This window comes from Microcaecilia unicolor, chromosome 3 (genome assembly GCF_901765095.1).
Source record: "Microcaecilia unicolor chromosome 3, aMicUni1.1, whole genome shotgun sequence".
NCBI lineage: Eukaryota > Metazoa > Chordata > Amphibia > Gymnophiona > Siphonopidae > Microcaecilia > Microcaecilia unicolor.
The window spans coordinates 94,115,344-94,128,544 of NC_044033.1; the positions used below are offsets into that span (position 1 = coordinate 94,115,344).

General features: G+C 41.3%; 1 protein-coding gene across 3 annotated transcripts in view; it reads left to right on the forward strand.

The window, feature by feature from the left end:
* The first annotated feature begins 322 nt into the window (after nt 1-322).
* BCL11A (BAF chromatin remodeling complex subunit BCL11A) overlaps nt 323-13,201 on the forward strand; it is a 184,655-nt gene continuing 171,776 nt past the window's right edge. For all 3 annotated transcript variants that reach the window (XM_030196200.1, XM_030196201.1, XM_030196199.1), the window contains exons 1-2: nt 323-730; nt 6,124-6,453. In XM_030196200.1, coding sequence (XP_030052060.1) covers nt 676-730; nt 6,124-6,453 — 385 coding nt within the window. In that variant the 5' untranslated portion in view covers nt 323-675. The remainder of the gene's footprint in view (nt 731-6,123; nt 6,454-13,201) is intronic.

Genomic DNA, 13,201 nt, shown 5'->3' on the forward strand with positions numbered 1-13,201 from the left:
CCTCTCCCTTTCCTTCTTTATTATTTTATTTCTCCTCCTCCTTCTTCTTTCATTAGCAGGAGCTCGCGCCTGGTGTCTGCCGCCCCCCGCCGAACGCGCGCCTCTCCTCCTCCTCCTTCCCCCTCTCCTCCCCTCCCCCGGCTGCACAGCGGTGGCCATTGGCTTGGCCGGGGCTGCCTCCGGCGTCCAGCCCCCAGATGAGTGGCCATTGGTGTGGCGGCTCGCGCCCCTCCTCCTCCCCCCGGCGTGCGCTCTCTCCCTCGCCCTCGCGCCTGCCCTGCCCCCTGCTTTCTATGCCTCTGTCCAGCCAGTGCCTGACGTTCAAGTTCGCGGGGACGTCACGTCCGCACTTGAACTTGCAGCTCAGGGGGGCTTTTGCCATTTTTTTCATCTCTCGCTCTCCTTCTCCCTCTTGCCTCTCTCTTTCTTTCTCCTCTCTCTCCTTCTCTCACTCTCCTTTTTTTTTTTTTTACCCACCACCCAAAAAAAAAAAAAGCCATGACGGCTATCCCACAATTCATCTTCCCTGCGCCATCTTTGTATTATTTCTAATTTATTTTGGATGTCAAAGGCATTTGATGAAGATATTTTCGGTGGAGTCTCCTTCTCGCCTCGCCCGGCTCTCCCGATGTGAACCGAGCTCGCGAGCCGCCGCCGCCGCCACCAGCCACCACTATGTCTCGCCGCAAGCAAGGCAAACCCCAGCACTTAAGCAAACGGGAATTTTCGCGTAAGTAACCCCGCTCACTCTCTCTTTCAAGCTCCTTTGAAAGAAAAAAGAAAAGAAGACTCGCATTTAATTTACTCTCGTGCAAAAGTGCAAAGAACCGGGCGCCAGCGCTTATTGTTAAACTTCACTTTTTTCCCCCCACCTCCTTCCATTGCCTTTACTTTCCCTATTCTTCTGTTTCAGTGGTCTTCTCACCCTTTGCTGAAAAGGCAATGATCTCTTATCCCTCTGTGTTTTCTTCTGTTTGGGGGTTTGCACACAATAGATCGGAAATAAGTGTGCTCACTAAAAAGAGATAAGATATTTCTGGGGAAGGTGCGAAGAGGTCATTGCAGATCGTGGTTAAGTGGACTGAGGGGAAGCAAAGGAAGGGGGCGAGGGGAAAAAAACCCCCATCAGCTTAAATGTGCGATCAAATAGCTAAACGAATCCGTATCAGAGGGGAGCAGGTAAGAAAAGGATAAAGAAAAAAGAAAGAATGAAGGTAGTTTGTAAGAAGTGGGAAGCGGTGACCGGAGGATGAGAGAGGTCGCTGGGTCTAGGGCACATTTCTCTCATACTTCCTGCTCTTGTGTGTCTGTGTGTCATTGAACATTTCTGCCGCACCCCCCCTGTTTTGTTTGTGACCCTGTTCTGGGGTGCTTTTCGGCCGATGGCAGCTCTTTTCTGCCAGCAAAAGGGCAGGGGAAATCAATCCCCAGGTCTGGCCAGGGGTGGGGGGTGGGGAACTCGGCTGCCTGGCCAGGGAGCTGAGACCAGCCGCCTCTGCTGCTTCCTTTCTTCCCCTTAGGAAGCCCTCGAAAGAACTGCTTGCACAAAGTTTTCGGGCTCTTCGCAGCCTGCAGAGGAATTCCCTCCTCTCTCGCTCTTACTAGTTTTTGGAAGATTTTCAAGAAGTGGAAGTGGATTTTGATTGGGAAAAATCTCGTGTCTGAATGTTTACAAGCACCGCGTGTGCGGAACCGCCTGCCAACAACACACACCAGGCAGCAAAACAGCAGCTCTGCAGAAAAAAGCCCAAAGGCTCCCTCGCCCGGGGGGATGAGACAAGCTGAGCCCAGCCGGGTCGTGCTAGATAGCACCCAGGCTCCAAGCTGGCACGTTTGCATTGAATTTTGCTGGGAAAGGGGGCTTCTTCCCCCCCTCCCCTCTCTTTCTGTGCAGCCTCTTTCGCTTTGAAACGAGCTCGGCGGTTCTGTTGAGAAAGTTGCAGCAGGTCTTCGTATTTCACCGATCCTTTCTTATAGCCTATGTTGTTCTACAGAAGTGCACAACCCCCACACACCTTTTCACTAGTACCTGCTTTAACCACCGGTCAGACTAGTAGGTAAGTGGCAAAACTCGTATGGCGGAAAGGATTTAGTGAAATAAATGTGAGTTTCGTTCTTTATATATCCTGTTTGCACGTTTTTGTTTCTGCTTCGATCTTTCTTCGTTTTTTTTTTTTTTTAAAGCTTGGTGGTGGGACGGTGCGGTTAAGAAAAAGGGTAGGGGGGGGCAGGGATAGGTTTTAGGGGTTGATGTGTACAATCTTGTTGGACTGCAAAGATCGTTTGTTTCCAGTCAGTCTCTGCTGCTGCTCTTTTTTGGCTGTCTCGCATGTTGTCTCTTTTCCTAAAGATCGTCCTGGACTCCCCCCCCCCCCCCGCACAAAAAAAAAAGAATTTCTGAAATGTTGGCCTCCAAGCCTATTTAATATGTTTCATGCTCTTTATCACGTTGCATTTCCGTGCGTGTTTTGTGTGTATGCAATTTTTATTTAAGGCTGTTCAGTGTTTTTTTTTTTTTTGTGCTCTTTCTGTGCCTGGGATTAATTTATATTCCGCCCCCCTCCCCCCCGTGACCGAGGTCTGGGAGCTGCTCTGCCGGGAGGATTTAGATAAAACGTCTGGTTTCAGCTCTCAGTCGCTAGGAGGCAGAGCAAGATCAAAAACCTAAGGCGAACTTGAACCTGATCAGTCTTAACACTAGCTCTGTCCTTGCATTTCCTTTCAAAAGGTGTTTGATTTTTTTTCTTTTTTTAATGTTGGGGGGGGGGGGGGCGGGAAAAGAGCATATGAAATTATTTGCTCCTCTCTTTGTTCACGACTGTGACATTTTTATTATTGTGCGCGAGAACCGAATCCTTGCACTCTAGAAACAATTTTAGAGGTTCTTGTGTGTGTTTTAAAGAATGTAGATAGGAATTGGACTTTTCGTCTTGTCGGGGAAATTCTCTGGCACAGGGAGATTCCGAAATTTGCGCCTTAACTTCCACCATGCTCTGATAGTAAAATGCTCGTCAGAATTTGTATGATAATATAATATAGTAATATCACGGGGGGGGGGGGGGGCTTTAAAAGAAAAAACAAACTTTGTTTCTTCCTCTGTCTGTGCAGTATAAAATTGGAAACTCTTTTGTTTTGATATTCCACCCCCCCCAAACAGAACAAACTGAACTACATTTAAAAGGGAGTACACGGTTTAAAGTGAAGCGATTACAAAACTGGTTCTTTTGGGTTTCTTTGCATAGATCTGTTTTTACGTGTTTTATTTTTATTTAATTTTTTGTGGTCCATTTAGAGTTTTTAATTTGTTGGGGAAAAAAATAGGCGCTCCCTGAAACAGAGCCGGGTTCCTTGTTTCCTCCTGACATGTTTGCATTTCATGCACGTGTTTAGACAGAGCAGAGGGAAAGTGCTCTGTAACAGATCAAGCTTCCATGGTGCCTTTATTCTGTAACAACAAGTTTAACCGAGATTACTTACTTTCCTTTCTTTAAATCTCTACCGGTGCATCGTCGTCCGTGTACTTTATTTCCCGCGTTAAACACACACACAATTATATATATGTTTGTGCCTGATGTCACCCTCCCCACTTTTTTTTTTTGTTTTTGTTTGGAGACGCGCCCACACCTCTTCTCAGACTTTACTCTTAATGCTGAAACCTTTTCTATGTTCACATACTTTGCTTTTAGTTTTTCTTTTTCATCTCTGCCCAGGTTCCTCAGTTTTTGTCTCTATGCCATCTCGTCCCTGGTGTTGCGTTTCACGTCCAAAATGCCCATGTGCTGAAGGGGAGGGGGGGGGGGGGGGTTGTGTTCAAATATATACAAAAACCTAACATTTATCTCCAAACGGAATTCTTAGTGCAGGTGTATGTAAAAGAGATGAGGAACAACTTGATCCGAGGGGAGGATCTTACAAGTACAGCTTGCTTTAAATAATAATTGATCATAATCAAATGATATAAATCCGGTTGTTTATTTTAACTATTTCCATATACATCAGCACTCAGAAGATCTTCTCGAGTGCTGCATTGGATGTATTTATACATCAAGATTTAATTCTTGTTAATTAGCAATAATTTACTTTAAGAGCATGGAAAATGTTGAGGTTACAGGTTTTATATCTGTACATTTGATCATCTTGTTATTTTCAAGAACTTTGCCTCCTATAAAATTAATTAGGTGAAATGTGGAGGTGTAATCAGCAACCTCTGAATTACTACTTCATTTCCTGGTTTTGATTGTAAATCAATCCAGTCACTAGATACAGAAGGCTTTAGCTAAGTCTGTTTCACTATAGCTTTTTATTTTTATTTAACTATTTAATGCCCGTGCAAGGTGCCAAAGCGAAACAAACACACAGCAAACATTTTGAAATTTTATTTATTAACAGAGCAACAAAGAGGCAGTCAAACCATATTTGAGCTTTCATTCAAAGTAAAAAAATGTTTTTACACGCTCACCCTTTTAAAGCTGTTAACGTTGAAATTCTGTTTTTGCCTTCTGATCACGTCCTGTGTGTTGGCTTTTACTTTTGGAAGTATATGACTTCCTCTGGTTGGGAAGAAAGGTGGCTGTGGCATTGGTGCTATAGTTTTGTTTGCTTTGTTGGAATACAAAGAAATGTTTCAATTGAAAATGACATCTTGAGGCATGGTGGCCCACTCTTGCTTATTTCGCTGTGCTGGGCAACCCCCTGGTCAGTTAGCAGAGGTGGAGAAAAGGGCATTATAATGTTTTGTATCGCTTTCATTTTCATGAGGTTCACCTTTCTGTTAGGAGTAGTACTAGATGCAAGAAATTTCAATTTACCTAGCTGTGTCCTGGTTGTACAGAAGCTTCCTTACATTTGAGCTGTATTTTCCTCTGCTTAACGTTCAGTCTAGAAAGCATTCAAAATGTAACTCATTCATTAGGTTTATGTGCTTTGTAAACATTGCTTTTACAGTCACAATAAAAGAAATCCCACTAAAAAAAAATTTCTCTGTGGCATTAAAAGTCATTAAAATGTGAAACTGGCAAGTTTTTTCTAAAGAGGGACAGGCTGGTTAACTGTTTAAGAGTTATATTCTGCCATGCTTCCTTTATCTGAGGTGCTTTGGTTTTAATGTCACATTTACCTTTTTCATAATTATATTGAAAAAATCAATGTCACATTTTAATCCTAAAAAGTTTAAAATGACGGAGATCGTCTACCCAACTAACATTTCAATACAAATTTTAAAACGGTGCAAGGGGTCACTGCCTTTATAGTACCATTCTTTGGTGATTTGTATGTGCAAAAAAGCATTCTCATAACAAAGGCTCGTGGAACAGGTTCAGAAAATTTGTCAACTTTGACAACATTAGGTAAGATATTTCAAGTTTCGTAAAAAGGGACTTTGCTGCCATTCTGAAATGTGACATTTGGTGAATCGTACTGATTTTTGTTTATGGAAAGGAAGATACTTGTGACTGCATGTTAAGAATACTGTAGGCATGCTGTCCTTCAGGAGGATGAATTTGGTATTTGGGTTTTTTTTTTTTTTCCTTAGACACTTTGGGCAGACAGAATATTCTGTAAGACATGATGACCAATGATTGATCAAATCCTGCCCTTGAATCGTGGGGCACAGCTGAAAATAGCGGCATAGTTTTTTTTTTTTGGGGGGGGGGTATGTGTTGGATTTGTTATGATTTCTACTGTATATCAGGGAATTCTGATAAATATTCTATCGTAGTATTTAGTAGTCATGTTTAATATATTGTTGAACTATTAGTTTTGCAGGGAGAATTTTTTTTTTTTTTAACTGCACTGGATGGGTTAATTTTTACTGTTAGAGCCGAATTTGATGAGAGGCTTGTGATGCTCATTCTTCCATTTCTTTGTGTGTCCTGTTAGCTCTGCACTGCTTGCAAACATACATGCATTCATCTTCCCATTTTGTACTGTAAACACACTGTAGTAAAATTCCACCTCATGTTCTTGTGTCAGTAGTGTTACTGTCTTTCTCTTGTGTGATTTTTGTGCAGGGCATGTGGAAAAATCCGTGAACCTAGTTTTTTTTTTTTTTACTACCCCTTCCCTCCCTTAAATTTTTTTCCCTAAGAGCTCTTATATTTGTTTTCTTGTATGTTTAAACTACAGCCGAACCTCTTGAAGCCATCCTTACAGACGATGAACCAGACCACGGCACGTTGGGAGCTCCAGAAGGCGAGCATGACCTCCTCACATGTGGCCAATGTCAGATGAACTTCCCATTGGGGGACATTCTTCTTTTTATCGAGCACAAACGGAAACAATGCAATGGCAGTCTCTGCTTGGAGAAGGCTGTGGATAAGCCTCCTTCACCCTCCCCGAGTGAGCTGAGAAAAGCCTCCAATCCTGTGGAGGTTGGCATCCAGGTCACGCCGGAGGATGATGACTGTTTGTCAACGTCATCGAGGGGAATTTGTCTGAAACAAGAGAATACAGCAGGTAAAACTGAAGCAGGCCTGAATTAAAAAAAAATGCATGCTTTTAAATTTCCTCTTTTTAATAACACAGATAAGTGCCTTTTTTTCAGCTAAGCTGGAACTTCTTTTTTTTTTTTTCACAGTTTTGAAGTGTTAAATTTTGTCATCTTGTTTTAATGCTCATGACAAGCTAGGTGTGAACAGTTCCTCATGTTGTCATATTAAGGACACAGAAAAATATATGAAGAGGTGTGGGATCAACAGGCTTATATCCTCTGGGTTTTAAACATTTCAAGCTATTGCACGTGCCCAAAGGGTTCTTTATAGTTGTAGGTGATACCGTCCTGCAGTAGGCTCATAATATTTTCTACAACTTACCTTTCCCTGGTGTCCGTCATATTTGTTTGTTTCTCATGTCCCAGTGCACTGTGAAGCCACAGTTTTTTGGTCCTAAAATCAGAGCTGAAAGAGTTAACTGAGCCTTAGCTAGCCTTGGATCCATACTGACTTGTCAGCCTATGGACTGTAATTAAACACAGCCCCATGGCAAAGTGACACCACTGACCTTGACTTTAAGATGCCATTTTCGACTGGCCAGTCCAGAGTAGAGAGGGCAGTTGCTGAAGCGCTCAGACATGCTTACTCGAAAAGTTTAAGGGCACGCTGGAAATTTCAAAAGGTTGGTTTGACAGGAAAGGCCGCGCTTTGCAGCCTGCCTTCTCAGCTAAATGATGAATGCTTCTCTCTGCTCTCTTTCTGCTCTCTGATGTGGTTTTGACAGATAACGTTTTGATTTTCTTCATGGTTTACACAACCGCGTCTCACCCGTAGAAATGCCCAGGACAGATTTCCAATCCTTTGCAGTAGGATAGTGTATCATTCTTTTTTTTTTTTTTTTAAGATGAGAAGGAATTACCAGGGTGCTGTGAGGAAAAATATCCTAAGGAAAGGAAGTTGAGGGTAGATCTAGTAGTGTAAAAGATTAATCAAAAGAAAAAAAAAAAAGAAACTTGGTGCTAAAACTATACAGGCAAGTATTTCCAGTTTTGGCTTTGGAATTTCAGGTGCTTAGTTTAGTGGGGGGGGGAGGGGGGGGCTTGCCTTTTTTCTTTTGCTGACTATTTCAAGGTTGTTTATTGACATGTTAGTTTAAATCTTTTGTCTAAGACTTTCAAAATTCGTGATTTGGAGATCATTCACAGAATTTAATTGTAGTTGACCTCTCCGCTGGTTAAGAGTCCATTTTACTCCAATGTAAATTATCAGATGTTAAACTGAGGATTGTCTTGATCCAGCTTCTGGCCACAAACTTCATCTTTACTAGGCTAGTGGGCACTGTGGCTTTCAGTGCCCTGTTATTTTTTTTCCACAACCAACTATTAAAATCAAAGCTATATTTGAAAGCTTTACAGTAATAACATTGTATGTACACTTTTTTTTTCTTTCAAGACAATGAAACGCTCAGCAGGTTATCCAACTGACAGCTTGTACTTTTTGAGAGCTGATTAATATTAAAACTTCAAATGCAGCAAGCTCAATTTTTGTGAAAACACAGGATGGGAGATATTTTTGCAAAGCAGTCTGAGATGGCACCCCTTTTCTCCATGCTGAAGAGAAGTTGAGTGGCATGGTTAATGAAAGCTGCATCTGGCAGAGGGTACGGCAGCCCTGTGAAATCCGAAGCCATGCTAAAATGCCAAACATGGACTAATTCTTGTGCATTATTATGTCCTATTTATACATCGGGTAGTTCTGTTTAATAGACATAATGCAGTATCTGTCAAGCAAGAATTAAAACCATCCCTCTTGCCGCTATAGGTTGTCTGTTGGTGGCACAGTGGCACTAAACAGAGAACGTGGAAATTTTCTTTTGTTTAGGATCCGACTGCTGTGGTTAATTGAGTTTTCTAGATCACAAGGTAGCAAGGTAATTTTTTAATAGTTTTCTCTGGATTCCATGAAGACTGTAGCGTTTGAGACGTGGGCTATGGAAAGTGGTCAGGATGGGTCATAGTAGGTCTAGATTTGTGTAGGGTTTATTTGTTTCTACCATTATTGAGGTGGGGAGTGGGGTGCCAGCAGCGAAGTTTTGAGTCAGTAGGAAGTAAAGAGTGATGGCAGTTGGAGAAGCAGGTAGTAAAACCTTTCAGCTTTTCATAATTATGGAACCTTCTGCTGCTCCGTTCAGTTCTAGTCAAAAATGTTCCCCCTGTGGAATTGATTAAGCCACCTTTGTCCTATTCTCAAATGGTCTGATGTACCGGCACTTTTGATAGCAGACACCAGTGAATTATTACACATTGTCCTTCAGGAAGAATATCATGGTAATACCATGAACTAATTTGAATTGCTGTTTTTTAGGGTTCCCTAAAGTGTATCCTTGAAGGCAGCTGTATAGCCTCAGCCTCCTTTCTTTTATTTATACGCTTTTGTTTCCAAGCACAGGAAGAAAATTAACGCCTTTTAAGTATTACAAAAAAAAGTTGTGTATAAAGTGGCATACCATCTCCTGGACAGATGGAAAGGAAGCAGAGTGAACCTTTTTGGGATGAAGTGCCAGAATAATTTGTCTTGGCAAAGATGTCCAGTCGTTTTAAAGGATGCCTTTAGAAATGGGGCTCCTTCTAGCACTGTGCATTCAGATGCTGCCTGAAGTATTCAGTGGATGCTAGCTGCAGTATTACAGCAAAGGGTACTCCAAAGATGTGGTTTCTGAAGCTAAGAAATAAGGCAGAGAATTTGATGTATATTTTAATTCTTGGATAGCCCCCCTTTATCCTGAGGATTTGATATATCTTGGAGATTTTGCATTATATATGTGAAAAAAAAATCAATAGTACCATATTATAATAGGGGCCTTAGCAGCCATACCAAATACATTGAAAAACAGTTGGAATTGCTTAAAATCGAAGGGATAACACCCTGCCACTTGCATAAGGCAGCTTTATTTGGAACCGCATTCAAACCTCAAATGCTACCTGTATAATTCCTAAGTCCTTGGATAGGGCTGAAATTGCCAGTACTCTAAGGGGCTCGTTTTCAAAGCACGTAGGCTTACAAAGTTCCATAGTAACTTATGGAACTTTGTAAGTCTAAGTGCTTTGAAAATACACCTTTTAACCAGTCAAAAATGAGAAAAGCAAGTCCTGGGCATACATATATGCTTATATATATATATATTTATATATATTAATCCTTTTAGCTTGATGTAAACCTTTTAATGATCATCAAGACCACAGCTGAACTGTCATCATTTTGAATTGGAAATTAATGGCATATTTTGCGTGGTTCCAGCTGGGCAGCTTTCATCAGTGTGTATTATGAACTCCCCACCAAAATGCCGTGGCTAGGGTTCACTTGACCATTCTGTCTGGTTTTCTACAGCTTATTCAGGGTGAGGAGAACATGAAAGAAATTTGTCAGACCTCAGCCAGCATCCAGCTGCTGTTCGCTTATCCAAAATGCTGAGGAGCATTCCTGTATGAGCGACTGTTGTCGCTGGAGCATGCAAATGATATGTCAGTGATGGGCTAATGGCAAGGTGGTGAAGTCTGCTATATAGTTAGGGTACCTCATTAAGGACGTTAGTCAGTGGGTGAATTTGGCATATGCTGCAAAATGGAGATAGCCCTAAATATTTGCAAATGATACTTTTATGCCGCAGTCCAGCAGTTGGTGTGCAGGTGTTTTGCAATTGCATACATGCTAGCATACATTTTTTAATATAAACCTTTTGTGGCATCCAGTGAAACTACTGGGCTTGATGTCTAGTTCTGTAACAAACAGCATTGCATTGTGAACGTAGAAAGGAGGAAGTATTTAACACAGATTAAGCCACTTTGTTCCATTTCTGTAGTCCCCCTTTCACATAAGAGCCAGTACTTGCCATTCATTTTTTTTCCCTCCAAGCAGACTTATGATAAGGGCTGTTGGAAGATAGATCAGTGTTTTTCACTCATTATGCTAATGGCTTTTTATGGCAGACTCCTGACTTTGTTTTTGTCGCTCGTGATTTCATCTTCTTAACTCGTGACTGGTAATATGTCTTCCATTCAGCCATGTGATAAGCTGGTCTTGTTGTGTATGAATGGTCATATTTTTTGTCCTAGGCGTGCAGGGATAGGTACTACTTTGGGTGGTGGACATGCTTGTCAGGACATCAGGATGCCACAGACACACCAGCCTAAGGGTGTCCATGGTACAGAAAGGATGGACAGTATCCTATGTCCAGGCATTGTTCTTACGTAATGGAATCGTGCCTTGTGATTTATTTTCTGTGAAATACCTTGAATGGAATTTTTTTTTTTTTTACTGCTTTGCAGACAGGATTGCAGGAAAGCCCCATAAGAATCCTCTTTCACAAGGGAAATGCATCAGCACATGAAGAGATGCCATTATTGTTTGCCACTTTTTCATACAACATCTGGTCAACCTGTCTTTTTTTTTTTTTTTTTTTTTTAAGTACATTTCACAAATTCTGATCAATAGGAAACCTTCATTTCAGTAGGAAAAATGGTAATACTACCATGCAGATAGGGGAATTATAAAAACTAAGCAAGGCCCTTCTAATTTATATTTTCCTGTCTGCAGTTCCCTCTTAGAAGTGTGGCAGCTGTTCAGAAACGAATATGGATGTGTTATTGCAATATATCAGCGTAAATAATATGCTGATTTGTCTGTGGTTTTTATTTGGAGCTCTGGCTAAAAAAAATCGCTGACATCTGCTAGCTTTTCTTTTCAAATGTCCAAAAAAAAAATTCAGCATGAATGTGTAGGTACTTTTTATTTATTTACTTTTTGCCATGGCCTTAACATCCCCCTCCCCCAGTCCTTTTTCAGTGGCACACAAAGGGACACAGCAGCTAGGGAGGAATAATGAACGTGGCAGGGGATTTTTGGCCTATTACCTACATGCTCTGAAGGCACACTGGGTCTTGCAGATGAGAGGTAAATTTATAAATAAATCTGATAGCTGGTGAACTGTCTGCCTGAATGTTTCGTCAAAGTACAGTTGTCAGGGGGGAAAATTCCCCCTCTTTTGTCAGACAAATTGTACTTGGAAGTGTCAAGAGTGCTTCCTTGCTTGAGCTGAGAAAGTGGTCTTTTCAGTTATGGTTATTGTCGTAGGCCTGTGAATGTGTAATTAAAACACAGCGGCTTACATAGAGCTAAGTTCACAATACCTTTCTGGGGTCAGGAGGTGTATGCAAAATAAAAAGTTAAAATCAATGCATCCAAATGATGTCCAGATGACTCCTCAGAGGTACATCTGCATGTAATTCTGTTTGCTTCGCTGCCTATCCCAAATCATAGTTCTGAGGGAAATACTTGTTAGCTAGGAACAATGGCTTTTTTTTTTTTTTTTTGGCTTGCTTCTTATCTACATGGTTACCTTTTTTTTTTTTAAACAGTATAAAATGCGTTATGATTTTTTCTTTGCTTCCTGTTGGGTTTTGCCCCTTCAGATCTGTAGATGGAAGTGCTGGATGTCTTGGTCTCTCAAGTCTCTGTTCCAGTGGTGTGGCATAAGAGATGTATACATATATATTTTTTTAGGATTGCAAGTTTATTCCTTATGTCTTGTTTTAATTTTTAACACCAATATAACCAGTTAAAAAAACCAAAACAAAAGAGATTTTTCTGTGGTGAGCATTAGCGGTGTTTCCTGAGAAGTCTAGGGTGGCGGACAGCTTTTTTTGCAAACTACAATGGCTGTACACCAGCCAGCTGAACTGGTCCTTGCACGGGGCGCCTCCATGTAGATTTCTCAGTAATGAGAAGACCCAATGAAGATCTCCATCTCAGCCAAAAAAATTTTTTGGGTGGGGGGGGGGGGGGGGGGGATGCCTGTGCCTTAGATTAGAAAAAAGAGCCATCCTATTAATCTCCAAATTTTCTCGACCTCAAATGATCCTGGGAATGGAGCTCTTGTTCTCCCCCACCCTTAAAAAAAAAAAAAAAAAAAAAAAAGTCCTTTAACTCCAGTAAAACAAAAAGCATCGCAAGCCACTACAGGAAATTCAGTCCCTGCTCACTAAAGACTATTTAAGTCTAGCTTGGGCTGTACGTAGAGGGGGTACTAGCTTTTTGTAATAAAAGGCACTTAGCATCAAGCTGGACATACTCTGGCACTCTGCCATTTTTCTACCATGAGATCTAATCACTCAGGGCTGTGAATTTTCTGTCTGCTTGGATTTTATTTGCAAGAAGAGTACACAGGCAGCGGTATTATTGTAAGGATTATCATCATTCTTTTTTTTTTTTTTTAATGAGGAAAATTGTTCTTATTATCTGATGCGCGGCCTTTTGTACAATTTTCCATTCAGCTATTTCTTAGTCCATGAGAATAACTACACACGTGCGTACGGGAGGTTTTGTGGAAATAGACTCAGTGCCCAAGATGGTTTGCTGCCGCTCCTGACTGGAAGGAACCCTCTGAGACAGGAGGGCTCCCCTGCATTTTGGGAAAGAAAATCCCAATTACAGCTATGATCAGATATGCCCTGTTTGTGACTAAAATGTACATTTGAATACATATGTAGATGCCTACTGCCGTGGAGCACATACAGTAATGGCACATTGTGTTCATTTCTCTCTTTTTTTTTTTTTTAAATCAAAGGTGGCTCTTATCATACACAGCATTATTGTTAACAGTGGTTGGTTTCTATTTCAAAAGCGATTGGAAGTCCTTTGAACTCTCACAAGGCTGAGAGACCATGCACAATTTGTGCTTAGGAATGGAAGGCTTGTTTGCTTCTCAGATTAGCGAT